This window comes from Echeneis naucrates, chromosome 22 (genome assembly GCF_900963305.1).
Source record: "Echeneis naucrates chromosome 22, fEcheNa1.1, whole genome shotgun sequence".
Lineage (NCBI taxonomy): Eukaryota > Metazoa > Chordata > Actinopteri > Carangiformes > Echeneidae > Echeneis > Echeneis naucrates.
Window position 1 is genome coordinate 19,406,850 of NC_042532.1, and position 17,741 is coordinate 19,424,590.

The following is a 17,741-nucleotide window of genomic DNA, read 5'->3' on the forward strand; positions in this document are numbered from 1 at the left end:
ATGAAGGACGGACGGGAAAGGGAAGTGAGCACGTGACTTTCCCTGCAGAAGGAAGACAACAAAAGGTGAGAGCAACAAGAGGAGCCAAACATTTTACAGAGCAGGAGGGAGAGGAGACGCTTAATGCAGCGACGGGACAACCAGCAGACAGAAGGATGAGGAGGGGATTTCACCACAGGGAAGAAAGAAAGAGGCGAAGTGAAGCAGAAAATATCACGATTTATCTAATTTACACTGATTAAATCAGTCTTTGTCTGACGCTTCAGCGTTTCTCAACATAAAAACATTTCTCACAAGCCTCAGTGTGAGAATGTGTGATTGACATGCAATGTCCGAACTGACAGAACTGGTGTTGCCCTCAGAAACCACTAAGGTCAGATAAAACCTGAGATGTGTTACGTATGAATTCCTGTAGCTCTCAGGTTCTCATGAAGCACAGTGGAAACACAAGGGTGAAGGTTCCAGATTCATTATAACTCCAAAAATCAACCACAACTCTTCTCCCTGTTCATTTCTGTTAAAAAACTTTATGCAGGAAGTTGCATCATCTGAGACTATTTTCAACACAAACAACACGAAACATTCGGTTATAATCCAGGATCCACTTTACTTTATGGTATAATTGAATATATTCTGTTAATCTGGGTGCCAAAGAGCTCACGGCAGTTGCCCACTAACTCAGCCGCCAACATCTGAAATTGTCTGAAAACGTGTTTGATCCTGAGTCCATTTTTGTTTAGGAGTGTTTTGTTCCAATTAGCTTTCCAGAGTGGGCCAATCTGAAAATGTAACGTGGAGGGAGAAAGAAAGCAAAGAGATGACAACGCCTGCACAGATTCTCTCTTTTTCAACTCTTTGGTTCAAGTTGTTAACAGAAAGTCACAATCAAATCTCTTTGAATTCTATTTTTAGTTTTTCCATCGAGAGCAACAGATGAATAGGAGAAAAATTAAATTGTGGGTGTGATTATGATGCAACCTTGTATTTAACTTGATCTGAGACTCAGCAGATTCTGTCTCAGTGTCCTCAGTAGTGTTTTAGCTGAATCTACTCATTTAGGAGGAAGAAGATTCCATGTTGATTGAGACTAGAAACCCCTATTTGCAGTTTTATCTACTTTTCGATGAGCACACTCTAAAACTCCTGGTGGGATGTGCCGTAAAACAAGCCAACGAGGGAGGAAAATAGAATAAAGTGAAAGAAGTTAGTGGAGGTAACTGTCGGGCTCGGAACGGTCTCTCTCCAACTATAACTCGAGTTTGCTGAGAAGCAGGATGCGAGGCAGATCAAGGAGACGCTTGGGAAGAAAGTGCAGCACAATCGAACAAAGATGGATACAGCGAGGAAAGGAAACAGGTGAATTGAGCTGCCGTATCTTACCAGACTGTCCTGGAGGAGGGATGCCGCCGGTGCCCCTGGGTAACCGCACAAAGATGGAGAGCACGGCTGCTTTGTTGCCAAAGCAGGGCTCGAGGGCGATGGGTTTCGGGACAGACTGTGGAAAGACAGGAAAAAATAAATACCACACATCACACGCTAAATGCTGATGAACAACATTTTCACAGACGTGCTGTAATAGTTCTTTCTGTGTCACCAACATGCACAGCAGCCAGAAAGAGATGCTTTCATCCCCACGCTGATCTGTGGACACAGTTTGGACCCTCCCAGAAAAATACCCCGCTGTTCACAGTTTCATGACGATGCTGCCTGTGTGCAGCGTGGGCCGCGGCTGGAAGCCTGAGTGGCGGTGCTGGCGGTGCTGGCGGTGCACTCCTGTCGCCGCAGGCTGCCTGACAAACGTGACTCCCTAATACCAATATCTCCTGTTTATCAGCAGCACATCCATATGTGGGATGAGTTTCCTCCCTGTAAACACTGGCTGGATCTGTTCCTGCTGCTGCTCGTCTCCTACAATATTCATGGGTTTACTTCGGCTGAGGATATGGATAATGCCGCCACCTCACCTGCATGCTGATGCTTTCCAATGTCTCTCTCTTTGTGTGCTTCAAATTCCTGAGCTGGACCTTGGCGTGGTTTCACACACTCCTGTGACGGCCGTTCAACACACACACACACACACACACACACACTTCTGAACATACAAGTCCAATCCCTTCTCACGCTGGTTTCCATACTCTGGAGGGTTGAGCTTAATGCCCCAAGTAGCAATACCACTCAAGTGTGACACATGCACACAGAAATCCCTCACAGCATACACACACTTTTTGCCTTTCACACATAAATTCATCACAGCTTCTCTCTCTTTACCCCCACATACAGGGAGCGGGGCAGTAATGATATTCAGGCTCTGACCCATTTTACACATTTATTCTGTGCTCGCTCTCTCTGAGGCTTACCTTTCATAGCAGCAGGCTCCACAGGCTGTCACACAGGTAGCTGGGGAAGTGGCACAAAGACCTGGTTGCCTCTGGTTGCCTCTGGTTGTGTGTGTGTGTGTGTATTTGGGTGTGACTGCTTTTTCATTGAGGCTGATGTTGTAACTGAGGGGGATTCTGTATTTGTTTATGTTGTTGTGCGTCTGCTTGTTTAGATCGTGCCCATTTAGCCGGCTGTGTTCAGGGCAGAATAGACAGAAAAGGGCATTTTGGCCTCCACCATCTGCGCTCCACAACACAACTCACAACGCCTCACAACGCCTCACAACGCCGTTTCTTCATCTGAGCAAGCTTCAGGATCACTTTAATGCAAAAGCCGCGACTGCAGCTTTACCAGCTGGGCTCTACTGTCTTAGGCCTGAATACGGGCTCATCTTTAAACATGGATCAACACAAACAGAGGTATTCTGGGTAAATGTGGCTTTCACAAAACTGCCAACTCTCAACGTGTCACGTGGACCTGAGCATCAAACAACCAGAGAGGACACAGAAAGTTTGCAGGAAGTAAATTACTGTTTAAAGAAACTTGGGAGAGGCCGCTATTTGCAACCAGACTGCAGCCTTTGCAACAAATTTCTAATTTAATTATCATCTCTAATGCACAAGGAAATAAAATCAGCTCAATAAACAGCAACAAAATGTGCTGTGAATCGTGTGAATGAGCCAGTTTTCAGGCCTGGAGGGGGATTTGTCTAATGTCAGATCAGTCTATAAAAAGTTTGCTTTCTTTCTTTACGTCTTAACTGTGGGAGGAAAAGAAACAATGCAAACACTCTTTTCAATAACAGAAGAGAAACAGAGCAGCAGAAACGCACAATAATCATCAGACAGACATTAAATTTTCCACCTTTCAGCCAAACTGATCATCATGTGAGGAAAGTGACTTGGTAATGTAACGGGCTCTGCTCGGAGGCTGTCAGTCTACACACACAGCAGAAAGTTCAGGGACTTATCTGATGAGAAACGGTGTCTACGGGGTCGGTTAGCTTGCAGCTCTCTCAGTAATAGTCCTGTTATTTAGAATATGCAGTCGAGACGTCCTGATTGTAACAGATGGATAATGTTAAATATTCTCTATCTGTGAGCAGATTATATAAATGAGTGAATGCAGCTCTGAACTGGCTGTTCACACACTTTCAGACAAAAAAGGTTATTAAGAGGTTGCTTGCAGTGTGTGTGTGTGTGTTATTTGTGTGCATGCCCCCTGAGCTTGTGGCAGTTTTTGGCTGTGTTGATCTTGGACACACACACACACACACACACACACACACACTGTTACAGCCCCCTAAGAGCTGACGGGGGAATAGTTCAGCTGCAAACAAATGAGCTGGTAGCAGGTCAGAGTGAGCTGCTGGAAACACTGCAGTCAAGCCAGCCGCAGAATCAACAGCAACACACACAACATAACAAGCACTCGAATACTCAAGACACATATTTGGATAGCAGGGCTGTGTGAAGCTCAATAAATCATAAAGAAGGTGCCTTTGATTTTGAGAAATGAGCGCGATTACAGTAAACAAACGGGACGTCGAAGAAAAGTTTTGGTTACTGTTTTTATATCCTCAGCTCCCACATTGATTAACTTTGTTTCTGCTGTCAGGCCCAAGTTTATTTAAGGAGGACAAATTAAGTTTGTCCCACAAGGCTTCACAGTCTGTCCATTGTGACACATACTGAAGTGAATCAACGAAAAAAGCCTCTTCTGATACATATTTACAAATAAATAAATACATTTCACTGTCAGCCAAAGTAGTTTCTAGCATTTAGTTATAATTTAAAATGCAGCAAATAAATGACATAAAGGTCATTTGACTGGGACATTCGTCCCAAAAGCTTCAGCTGGCACTCCAGTCTAACGGAGACGTGAACCTCGGAACTGAAGGACACAATCGGGTTTACAGGCTTGAGGTTGTGTTGCCCCCTCTGTCAGTATAAACACCTGCCACAATGACACAATACAACACAACTACAAACTGCTGTGGACATCACTGCCAGGATTCATTGTGTGGCTGTTCATTTTTCTTCTGTACCACTTCACCCTGTGAGAACTTGTCAGGGCTGCTCTCTCACTCTGGAAGCTCTTTACAGAAGCTTCTTTAAGGCACGCAGATGAAAATATCCTCATTAAATACTGTAAGAGAGCAAATTACCATTTTGTTTTCAATTTGACTGCAGTCAAAGCCAATACTGTTCCTCAGGGCCACAGAACGTTAGAGCGTGAGGAGACAACCCAGCTCTCTGTGTAAGGATCATATCTTTCCGTTTTCTATACCATGACGTGGATTACTGTGCAATGGGAAATAAAAATACTGACAGCTGTTCCAATACAACTTTATGTGGTAGAATGTCACACTTGGATAATTTTGCCCCTAGATCTCCGGGTACAAGAAAAGATGAAACTATTATTTTGGCCTTGCCTGAAGCGGGCCGACCAAGCCTGGTTTGCTCTGGACCATGAGTCTGTTTTTCCCTCAAGCAAAATGGATTTCTCATCCAGCATGTTTACAATTGGAAAGATGAGTTCCGCCTGTGATAACCTGAGCACATCTGTACTCTGTGTGTAGGAAACAAATAACTAAAGGAAGAAGACTGGCAGTTTTTAATTTTACAGCTTAGGGCTGTCACAAACTCATCTGCCAAATCCAATTTCCACTGCAGCAGCTGCGAGCTGCTCTTAGGTTCTCGTTTGTTTACACTCTCATTTCTCATTTTCGAACACAGCATCTCATTCAAACTAGAGAGGGAATAGGCACTGCAAATAAATTTGGATGTTGTAGAAGCCTGTAGTTGGACTGATGTAGGATGTGACAGCGGGATCATTTTGATTTTAACAAACTCATTTCCTAATCGATTGCATTGAGAGTTCATCAGAACAACTATTATATCCAATTCACAACCTCAATTTCAGCCTGAGCGCGCAGGCCAACCACTTCACTTTCCATTTTTACAAAAACAACAGCGTGCACCCCCCATAGAACACGGTTTATCTCCTTCAACACACATGTCCATTTTATTTTTGGCCTGTGCAGTAATTAAAGCAGCAAAAACAAAACAAAACACCTTGAAAAATTCAATTATCCGTCCTTTTAAACTCTTTATGCATGTGATTTTTCCTCTTTGCCTCAGATGTTCCCCAAAGGTAATGTCTTTGCTTGCAGTCTTCTTCAGAGGCTGTGTGTTAATAACATTCCCCCAAAAGATGCCTTTGTTTTAGAGCGCAGAAGCCCTCCCCTCCACTCCCGCCTGCCCAACCTCCACTGGAGAGTTATCTAGACTGGCCAGGCAGAGCAGCGACCGGTTTTGTTCAATTACCTCCAGTAATTAGCCCAGCACGTACGATCGCTGTGAACCACACACACACACACACACTGTAGCTGCATGCTGCTACGCTTTCATCCGCTGCATTCATCTCTGCTTCAGCAGCAGTCAGGAGGTGAGCCCCCCCCCACCCAGTGACAACAGCGAAACTCCCTGTTGGTATGACTCACCAGGTACAGCTGCTTCCACTGAGCCAACTTTGATGAGCTTTCATTCATTTGGCTTCTGTTTGCCAAGACAATGTTTTGTCAGCCTTTAATTAAAAACATCACATTGCAACACATTTAAAAGTACACACTACAGGAAATGAAGATAACCAGGGCAAAATGGAAGTTATCGCTCAGTTGTGATTTCACTGGAAAGAGAAATCTAAAGTGAGGATGATGTGATCTTTGTTGGGGTTTATCCAAAACTCATCAATCTGTAATGTAACCCAACATGACAGTCTGCTGATCTGTGGAACCAAGAAACTTCAGTGAAACGTGAAAATGTGCAACAGGGGAGAAGCTTGATCTGTGATGACTGCAGACAAACAGAACAAACTGTGTCTTTGATGCTGCCACGTTTTTCCTCGCCACTGCCGCCAAGTGCCTGCTCATCGGGGATCTGTTGGGTCTCTTTAAATCATTTTTTAAAGAGTTTGGTCCAGACTCTGCTCTATATGTAAAGTGCCTTGATGTAACTTTGTTATGATTTGGCGCTATACAAATAAATCTGATTTGATTTGATTTGACATCTTCAGCAACATCCTGGGACTTACTGCATAACTGCAAACTTTCCTGCTTAAAAAAACAACAAACAAACAAACAGCCATGGACGCCTCTTCCTGAGTAACCCAGAGACACAACAAACACACTACTCATGCTAGATGGGTAATTTATGTAGAGTATCAATAAAACTTTTATGTGTGTCATCTGTTGCACCCCAACAAAACAGATTCAGAATTTATGAAGTCTGATATCTGAGAAATGACCATAACTACGCATGTCTCTGGCATTCTGACCTTTCACCTTACTCATTTTTTTCCTGTGTGACTTCCACTGACGCAGCTTAAGGTTATCATAATCGCACAATCAGTCTAAAAAGCAGCCAGAGACCTAATGGTGCACCACCACCATGTTTGATAAAGCAGAGCTACACCCCTTCCCCTAATTTGTCCTGATTCTCCCTGTCCCATGGCGTCTATAAATAAAAGCAGAGCGTTAGGCGTCACAAAGGTAATCATCTGCCTGCGAGACTGGGCTCACAAGCTCCATTTGGCAGAAGCAGAGTGAATATATCTCATCGCTGGAGCAAGTTTGGACTTCCCACTGAGGCTATAAACAACTTTAATGATCTTCAGCTCACCGTGCGGAGCCTGGCCCCCTGTATGCTCTGATCCTGGGTCTTAATACAGCACTGTAGCATCCTGATAAAGCAGCAAGGAAACAAGGGGAAGAAGCTGCTCCGAGTCGCTCAATCTGAGCCGGGAGGAGATAGGATAGGCTGTGCTCACCGTCTGAGCTGCTGAAGGCACAGAAAGCTGAGGACCAAGATCTAAATTGGATCTCTGCTGCTGGGCTGCAGGAGAGTAGCCCGGGAAGAATGGAAGAAAAGTAGAGTAGAGGTGGGAGAAGAAAAGGTAAAGCAGAAATGGAGGAGGCGGCGAAGGGGCGCCTGATTTCCACAGCAAGCTGCATCCTTTCTTTCCACACAACAGCATGATGCCTGTGCACACTCCCAACGCCCACACAACCATGCAGGAGGACACAATGGCGCACACACCACAACCAGCAGATAAGGCCAGAAACCCAGACATCTGATAGGATCAGTAAAGTGCTAGTAAATTAGAGGAGAACACTGTGGCGGAGTAAGGATGTTAGACAGTCGATGAAAGAGGAAGCAAAAGAGATACAGAGAAAGGATTCAAAGAAGAGTTAAGACAAAAGAGGAGAAAAGAAAAGAGTTGATAAACACCACGAGGGGAGAGCAAAACAGAAACAGTGACAGTCGAGGAGATGTGGAGAAAGATAATGAAAAAGAAACGAGCAGAAAGATTGAAGTTGAAAAACAAAACAAAAAAAGAAGCTGAGAAACAGCAATAGAAGAAAAGAGGAATTAAAAACAGAAGATGGGACTGACATACAAGAAGAATGGAGAATTTAAAGAGGACACAAAAAAATAACAGGAACTCAGAAGTAGAAGAGTAAAATCAGGGCTGAGGACAGATGAAGGATAATTCCTGTCGGAGTCTGATTAGCGGCTCATCTTCCCGAGGGGCCCTGCAGCCTGCTGGTAGTAACCTTGTGTTTGAGAGCGGGAGCCCCGGAGATGCACGGCCCCTGTCAGAGCTGGAGGGGCCCCGGGCCACCCTGCAGGTACGGCCCTATAATTCTGTGCTGTCGCAGGTGAACCCGTGTGAACCTGCAGTTTGTTCTCTGCTGCTGACTGTCTGCACAATTTCTGCATTAAAATCTGCAGCTGTTCGACCTGATAAACGTCCTGCAGTCAGTCTGCAGTCACAATCTGTGGGCGTCAGTTCGGACACGAACTCTGAGCCTGTAGTGTGAGTTAGTCCTTAGTTATTAGCTCAGTACATATTTTCCTAATGGTCGGTGTCGTAGCTCACTTGTGGGGATTGTTGGCACAAAGTTTTGATGAGGAAGGAGGAGGTGTGGAATAATAATAAAAAAAAAAAAAAGACAATAACTTCGGCTCTGCTGCATCAATTGTGATCTTCTCCGTCCAACGGCGTTAATGCAGCGCAGTGAAGTCTTTAAGGAGAATTTAACAGGAGCGCTCCAAAATACTTTTAACGTCCAGCAGCTGTTGTGTGGGATTTGTCAAAAATCACAAAATGAAGTCATTAATGTTGAGTAGTGTGTGATGCTGCAGGTAATTTAGATTTTATTTGCCCAGGTTTTCTGATTTCTGCCTGAAAACTAAGGAGCATTTAAAGGCTGCACTAACCTGTGGCAGAAATACGTCTTTTGTCTGGTTTCATTCTCACCACTGTTGTTATTCAGCCCTTTCACACTGTACCAACATCCTTCGATTCTTCTCCACCAAGCACACCGCAGATATTTCTACTTTATGCTGCAGAGTATTTTTCTCTTCCTCACTGTATAAATGTGATGTGTCTTGTTTCTTAATCAGAAGCTTCCTGGCATTTAATGTGTGTCCTTCTCTCTTTGCAATGATAATTGAATAAATCCATGTAAGATGAACTGAGTTTTCTTATTCAAAGACAGCTAAGAGATCGTTTCCAGAAACTATGCTCAGTGAAGCTTTTGTATTATCCTGAGTAGCTCGGAAAAAGTTGTGTGTTTTTTTTTTTTCTGCTTTCTGCAGCACAAACAAAAGTTTAGTTCATCTGCTTTGGTTACAAAGAAAGTTTCCACTAAATGTTTCCAAACCTCTGCACAGCCAGACACCAACACTGATGAGAAAATGTGTCTTGGTGATGTCCCATCCTGAGACAACAGTCTCAGGATGGGACGGCGTTTTAGAGCCACAGCTCCCCTCTTTAAAACAGACCTCTCTATGTTGTACTCAAATATAAATGGCTTTATTCCAACAAGCTCTATTTTGACAGAACTTCCTACCGTCAGAACTGGAGAGACACAGATGGTTCGATGCAGCAGACTGAGACTGTTTTCGAAGATGAATCGTGACTTTAATAGTGCCCCTTAATGGTCTTTGTTTTCATGCCAGCAGCAAACATTTACTGCAAGTAGGCGTTTATTTATCCATTCAAAATGAAGAAAATCTTAATTCTGGAACAAAAACTCTTTGCTTATTTCTAAGATGAGTCTTAATCTGCATTACCGTACTCTCATCTGCATGTGTTTAACTCCGAGGTTAACTGAATTCATTCCCATTAGAATTCACTGCCTACCCACAATAACTGGCTGTAACTGGTATAATGTGCCGTGCGGCTCATCAGCAGCCCACTTTCATCATCATCCGGCTTTCACACAGTCCCACCAAATGTACACAGCGTTGACCCTCATTAGGCGTAAAGACCTGCACTGCACGTCCAAATCTCCCCCGAACTGAGCTCCATTTAGAGTCTGTGGCTCGCTGAAAAATGATGAAACCACCGTAAAGAGTTCGGAGTGAAACATGACCACCGTCTGCAGGCGCTACACGGAGCTCCCACTTATGGAAGGAGGAGTCACAGTGTTGATGAGAGATGAACTCCCAGCCTGTGGCCCTCTTGGCCCCCCCAACAGAAGTGGATGTGTCCTGTGTGGTGGCGACCGCTAAAAAAAAAAAAGGTTGTTCTCACCTTGACGTTTCCTCCTATCAGGTCAGGCGGCTCTTCGTCCGTCTCCAAGGCAACGTTGATGGTGGCGAAAGGCCGGCTCGCCATCTGCTGCATCTCCCTCAGCAGTTGCTAGGGAAAAGGAAGGAAAAGGAGTGCGAAGGTCATTACAGGTAAACAGACAGTCTGCTGCTCAGTGTGACATGTCTGAAAAAATTTAACAACAAGAACGCACACATTTTGAAATCAATAATGATGGCTGTAAAGATGTGAAAATGTTAAATGCGGCAAGTACAAGTAAAAAAATTACTTCATTGGTGTACAAATGTTAATAATAAAATGTGCTTAAACATGAAACCACCCGGTTTTATTACTTTTTGACCACTTGGATTTTTTCAAACAGGATGGAAACACAACACATTGTCATTTGGCAATGAGAGGTTTTCCTTCGGTTTATTCTCCTGATAAATGATTTAACAGGCAATCCCTCTCAAATTCTGTCTCCAAGAGAAATCAGCCTCAGATGAAATTGAATTTGATGGTGAGACTCAATCAAAACCATGAAGTTAAAAAAAAAAAAAAGTCATTGAGTTGTAGATCCTGAAACGTTCTGTAGAGCTGTCAGTTCTTTTTTACGAGCAGCAGCTTTCACTTTCAGCGTTGTCATTATGCATGAATCAGTTAATCGTTGGTTTGTGTTTCGCTCAACACACTAAGAAGTTAATACGAACACATTAATTGTGGAGTTATGTATACAGCTGAAGTGGGAATATTTCAACTATGTTACTGTCGGTAAAAATGGAAGTTTGTGTGATTTGAGATGAATATACTGCAGACCTTTTCCCAGTTTCTGTTCAAATGTGGCGGCGCTTATAATGGAATTAATCAGGTGAAGCAGAAGTACCCTTAAACTGTACGTGAATAAATGTACTTAGTGACTCAGCACCACTGCAATGTGGAGACACAGTCTCATTTTGGCCTGATTTATAGCAGAGACCTTGGCTAAGGGAAGAGGAGGATGGAGGTGATTATGAGAGCGAAGGAGGGGGAAGACGGAATAAGAGGAAGGGGAGGTTGAGGAAAGACGGCGATGTGTCTGCAGCTGACGGAGTAGAGAAACAAACGCTGTCACCGCCTGGGGGGGGGGTGTCGTCCTCTGAGTCAACACAATCTGTTGAGCACTGCCTGCCCTGTGACATCTCATGATCACGTCCTAACCAAACACCGAAAAATCTGAGCGAGAGCAGGAAAAAAAAACTGAAAAAGTTTGAAATCTGGTGTCCTGGATCGTCTTTGTGGGCCGAGCCGGATCATTAGATTCCTGCCAGCTGGGCGACTCTTTGACTGAAGTTCCTACTTTTAAGATGATTTTTGTTGGGGGAGGGGGACTCGCATTGTTTGCTGCAGATTAAATAAGTAAATATTAAATCAGTGACGCAGCCAGTAAGCCCTCAGCTGTCTGTAAAAAAACCAGGAAACCTCGAACAGTGAGGTGTTTTCAAACTGACCTAGATATCGGTCAGCTAGTTGAAGGTTTTGGTTTGTTTTTTTTTTATTTAGCCTTTCTAAATCAGAGGAAGAAAACCCTTTCAACTAGTTTTGATAAGGAAATAACTGTTTGGTAATTAAAGCTGCTGAAATAATGAAAATAAAACCAATTTCTGGATGTTTTTGACGGCTCCTGTGGATAAAATCAGAGATAATTTGCCATTATTCATGACATTTTAGGTAAAAAAATAAATAAGTAAAAATGTAATTGGCAGATTCATCCAAAACAAAAATAAAAGATAAAATGGTGCCTCACAGCTTGTGGCATTTCTTAGGAGTTAAGATTACCATCAGACTTTTTAAATTTGCTGACCAAACAAGAAACAGGTGATTCATTTCCACAGCAGCTGGAACTATTTCTGAAGTACCCGGATCGTTTGGAGCCGGTTTAATGTCACCTGATGGAAGAGACAGGGAGCCGTTACCTGAAAACTTGTTTGGATACAGCTGCCATCTTATTTAGACAATAACATCATCAGCTTTTATGGCTCACAGGATCTGATGAGAGCGCTCTTCTCTCTTTCCAAACCCTCCCAGGACCAACTGCAGTCTTCGTAAACATGACGTTTTCATTCTTTTAGACCTCAGCGTGGGCTACGTTCTGCTTGTTTGACATCCAAACAGCTGTCTGGCTCCTATTTAACAGACTATTCAAACAGTCTGTTAAACCGTTTCCTCAGCTCTGCCCTGATCGCATTTGGAGGACTTCAAGGTTCAGTTTAGGGCCCATTTGATTTGCTTTGTGTATTTGTGTATGTGTTAACTGACGTACTGATGAAAGGCTGCATTTTAGGGTGCATTTTAAAAAACAAAGAAACAAACTGAACACCAAAATGTTTGTTTTTATCTATCGATCAATCAAGGTATAAACCCAATCCAACTGATCTTATGTTTTGCTGTTTCACGGTTCATGCTTGTTATTTCTGCCACATAGCCAGCCGGTCGTCATGAGTAACGCTCGTCTCGGTGTGTTTTCTGCAGCCACATTTCAAAAGACTTCCTATAAACTCAAGGCACTTTTGTCAAAGAACATCAATAGCAGATTTACAAGTTGATAAACAGCGAATGGTGGAATAAAGCTGGTGGTAGAAGCAGCACAGAAGCTCACTGTGGAGCAGATACAGCACAAGAGAGGGTTTAATAAAAACTCTCACTTCAAACACGAAGAAACAAATGAAAAAAACAGAGACAGGCTCTATGAATACTAACTGTGAATTTTGACTGTAAAATAATAACGCAATTTTAGTGTGAATGAGTCCCAACACAAAGAGCTGAATCACGCACTCAGACACACACGGAAACACAAATGAACAGTCCCAGTTTGTCAAAGAAGGAACAGAAGATGCTAACCCTGCTTTGGTTACCGCACTTAACTACACTAACTTAGTAACAATGTCATCTGTAATTTACTGCCCAGCCAAAATCTAAATTCAATGCTCCTGCTACATATCAGGTTCCAGTCGGAGTAAAGTAATGAAATCCATAATGAATTTCTGGTGGAATCATCTCTCATGCTGAAGCAGCAGCAGCGTGGAAGCGTCATGCAGGAGGTGAGAATCTGCATTCAGGCAGCGTCCTCTTTCATAAGCAGAGCGCCTTCAGCAGCACAAAGCAACAGAGCTGATTTAGTGGATAAAAAGCAGATGGAGAAGCATCTGAATGTTGCAATAAACAAACTTTATAGATCCAGCCGACCTCCCTCGGCCTCTCAGCCAACAGCATGCTCTCTGTCTAACATAACAAGTTACCTTTATTTTAACAGCCACATTTGGCTGAACTGCTGTCTTCTTTTCACAATCACATATTTCTGCCGTGTTAATAAGAATTGTACTCAATCAATACCGAGTACTGCTGAACGATGAGAGCTTTCTGCAGTACTATAAAAAAATAAAAAATTGGCTTCAATCAAATTTAAGACCAGTTCCTTGTAAGGTAAGTGTGTGAGTTGTACGTTGTGTTTTCACAAACTCATCTTCTGAAATATTTTTACGAGTCAAAGCCGTCCGCATCAGTTGTCCTGCTCACAGAGACAGCACAACTGGCTGTAAACACACAACTGTCCAAACATAATCAAGTGAAACGTGTGAGATACCAGCTGGGTTTTCAAACAAACCTTCAGAAATTCATTCAGAGATCCACTTTTATCTGCGATGAACTTGAGACGGAGACGGAGCTCTTTTTTGGTCTCCACCAGTTCCTGGAGAAAACATCTGGCCCGTTTGCTGCTAAACGCTCTGCTGAGTTCACAGCTGTTCTCTAACTTAAATCATTAAAAACCTCTGATTGAGGAAACTTAAAGGTACTGAACAGAGAGAAAAGTGACTGACATGAATTATCCGTCGCTTTTCTTCCATCATCTGTACTTTCAGCTTTCCTGCTGTTATCGTTTCAAACAAACACCTTTTTTCTTCTTCACAATGTTGCTCATTTCTAAAACAAGGTATGACAACATTTTAAAGGCTAAATTACCTTCCTGGTTCTGGCAAACAGAAGCCATCAAACACCTTGTCAGTTTGTCCTTTTCATTCAGAATTGCAGTAAAAACACTGAACTTTTGTCAGGATGGAGTTGAATGACTACAGAGATAAAAACAACGCTGAAAAAATAAGCACATGAATAATTTCCTTCAACTGGAATCAAAATGAACAACCAATCTGATTTTCTTTTATCGTGAAATTGAGCTCCAATCTGCAAACGTCACTTACAGGGCTGTCGTCCTGTAACGACATCGTGCGGCCTGTCCTGTATCAAACTAGCTGTACTTTGGATTTCCAGCCCTAATCTCTGGACCCCCATCAGGTGGAGGACACATCATTTGAAGAACAACCGTCCTGGAAGGAATCCTAAAGAAGAAGAATTTGCACAAATCTCATTATGCCGTGCTGAAAGTAGGCAGCAGATAACCAGAAGCCAGAGCGGTTACAGAGCAAGTCGCCTACATCTCAAATTGGCTCCTAGTTTTCTGCACGGTAGTCTGTGTGTGTGTGGCAGAGTGAGCAGTGCATACATAAACCTAATCATGAGATGTGTGCATAGAAGTAGACTCACACACATCAACACACAACACGCCTTCACTCACATGCATGCAGGCGAGGTGGAAATACCAGCACACAGCAATCAGGAGTGGATTTCAGAAATGTAAATAAAGTCTCTCGAGTGAACGCACATTAATTGTGTACGCACAAAAGCATGACAGCACTGGAGCACATGTGCCCTGCAGCCAAAGTTAGATTGTTTGAATTGAACGCACATATGTTGCAATAAAAATGCACAAACAATCACATGACCAGCAACACACGAGTGCCTGACAAATCATCAGAAGCCCAATCCCCATTTTTATTTTACGGAGCTGGTTTTATGCCACTTTAATTGAAAAGTAGGTTTTTGGTTTTTGACACTTGTGGTACCACTTCAGTTTGGATCTGCGTCTGCTTGGTGAAAGGAACTGAATGTCTCCTTTTGCTCTGTTTCGTTCTGGTGCAGTAAAAGTTTGTAAATGCTCCTTTATTTTCACCAGCGACTCTCTGACTGCCTGTCTGTGTTTTGTGTGGAGGCTTCATAGAGCTCTTATGCAGCCAGATGCTTGCTGTAACTGGAGACAGTTCTGATGAGAGCAGCGAGTAGGAACCAGAGGAGTGAAGTTGTGAGCCAGAAAAGCAAAGCACAGAGTTCAAAGATGCTGAAATGATCCTCAGAGCTCCAGAAACAGAGCCGGGTGATAACTGTCAATTTGACACACTGTCGGCGGAAAAATAAAGATTAAAGCAGCTTCACTAAATAATCTGCAGGTTGAACAACAAAGTCAAAACCACTGAAGACACCAGAGAACAGATTTCTGGATTTAAATGCTTCTTTTTTCTTTTTTTTTAGCTCTCAAACACACACACACACACACACACACACTAGCTGTCTGAAGGAAGTGTGTTTGAGCATTTGCAGTGAGCAGCAGAGTGCCAAAGAGATTGAGTGCATCAGCAGAGCAAGCTGAGTGGAGGGAGGAGGGGCTAAGAGGGGGAAAAAAAAAAAACAAAACACCACCACCACAACAACAACAACAACAACAACAACAACAACAAAACACAAAATGCAGAAGAGAGACACCAAAGTGAAGAGAAATGAGACAAAAGAGAAATAACGGCGATGTTGGAAACAGCAAAGAAAAAAAAGGGTCGACAGAACGAAAGACAAATGCGTACAAAGAGTTCGTCCCTGCAAAGACACACACACACTCACAGACACACACACACTCTCACACAAAACAGACACATCCCATGTGCAGTTACAAGTTCTCTCACACACACAGCACTCCATCAAGCCATTTATTTATTGATGCGTCTGTTTAAAAATGCTGTCGGTGGAAGAGCTCTCAATCATCCTTCAGCTTCACTGAAGGAAAACTGCAGAGCGGGAGGCACGAAGAGGAGGAAGGAGAGAGGGAGGGGACAAAGAGGAAATCTTTGTCTGTGAAACGACGTTTGCTGCTCGCTGCATCTTTCCATCTCTCCGGCAGTGAGGTGGGGGGCAGGAGGCTCGCTGTGAATGCTGAAGGGAGACGGCTTTGATCCCTCCTCACATCCTTTTGTCCCCACCTCCTCTTTTCTACCTCTCCAACTCTTTCTGCCATCCATCCTCCAAATCTGTTGATGCCACTCCTGTACATACTGTGGACCGCCGCACTGATCAATACTCCATCAGAGAGTGTGCGTTCAAAAAGCGAACAGAAAAGAGAAACAAAGAAGCAGAACGGCCGTGATGAGATGAAAATAGAAGGATGGGAAGTTAAAACGATGGGGACCCTCAAGTCAAAAACAATTACTGAGCAGGTCCACTAAAAGAGCATTTAACCAATGAAAGCGGAGAGCAGCCACACCAACAACACTCTGAAGGGGCTCATTGTGTTTTCTTAAAATGAACCATTTGGACAATGTGAGTTTTTCCTCTTTTCTTGAGAGTTTGTTTGAGGACGACAGCTCACAAATGGAATGAAGGATCAGGAGCAAGCTAACAGTTACAGAGTCCAAACGTGTGTTTTCTCACCGGCTGTCAGTCTCCTCTGAGGTTCCCGTCACTAACTGGACCTGAACCTGCTCCAACTGGTCTCAGGTCTGTGTGCTGGTCAGCCATGGTTGTTTACACAGATAAGAAAACTGCCTTTTCACCGTGCTTTATTCAGATCTGTGGGTCAGAGCCAGAGTTCACACTCGTAACTGTCAGTACGAGAAAACTCACTCACTGTTTGACCTACTTTGCTTTTTCTGTTGTTTGTAAAGCGAGCCTGAAGTAAAAACCATTTGTAGGCACAAACACAGAATGATAAAGGTGTTCAAGTTTACAGATGTTTGGTTGGAACACAAATCAACACAGTCTCGCTCTGTGTTCATAAATAGCCGTCTGTTGGGGGCTTTTTAGTATAATCAGTGCCAGCTTAACACGAGGCCACTCAGAGAAAAGCTGGTACAATCTGTAAAAAGGAATAATTAGACCTTCATTTTCTGGTTTAGTGCCGTCACCACAGGGAGCATCGGTGTGGAGACACTGAGGGCAGAAGGGAACAAGTTGTTGTTACAAGCTGCTCTGAGCTTCTCCCCGTGCAACCTGCTAATGCTAGCTGTTCCATCAGCTGATAAAGAAAGTCTCTAGCCGTCTATGACATCACTTCGGCGGCCCCAGAGGACACACCCATCAGGCGCCCTCTCTGCCCCGGGCCTTCTGGGAGTCTAGTGTTTAATCTGATCTTGATAAGCGCCAACTTGAACTTAGCGTCTCCTCTAGTTGGCTGAGCAGACTCGTGAGAGTTACACATTTTAAGTTTTATGGCAGCTGAGCAAATATCTGCTAATAAAGACGGTGTTATATCGTACAAAGGTCCAGAACAAAATACGGTGGAGGACGCAAAGTCCGGAAAGCTTCAACCATTTATTAAAGTAGGTTAAGCTTCTAATGATCATTAGAGGTAATAAACTTGGTTCTCCAGCTTTAAAGGTGACGATGACGAGGAGCGAGGTTCAGCAAAGAGCAGAGGTTTCGATCTCCTATCTCCTCCGACGTTCATCAGTCCTGTTGCTGACAAAACGGGTAAAATTCTCACACCGGCTGTGTTGCTGCATCATGATGTGTCAGATGGTGTCGCATCGCCATCGCACACCGGCGGCTGACGACAGACAGGAAGTGCAGACAGAAGAGATGGTCAACGCACAGGAGCCACAGGAGTCTTTCAGAGGAAGTAATGACAC

General features: G+C 43.6%; 1 protein-coding gene across 3 annotated transcripts in view; it reads right to left on the bottom strand.

The window, feature by feature from the left end:
- The window catches only part of atrn (attractin), a 103,747-nt gene that overhangs the window by 3,334 nt on the left and 82,672 nt on the right, over window positions 1-17,741 (bottom strand). For all 3 annotated transcript variants that reach the window (XM_029493620.1, XM_029493622.1, XM_029493621.1), the window contains 2 exons: window positions 9,985-10,092; window positions 1,381-1,495 (listed from right to left, as the gene is read on the bottom strand). In XM_029493620.1, the coding sequence (XP_029349480.1) occupies window positions 1,381-1,495; window positions 9,985-10,092 (223 nt within the window). The remainder of the gene's footprint in view (window positions 1-1,380; window positions 1,496-9,984; window positions 10,093-17,741) is intronic.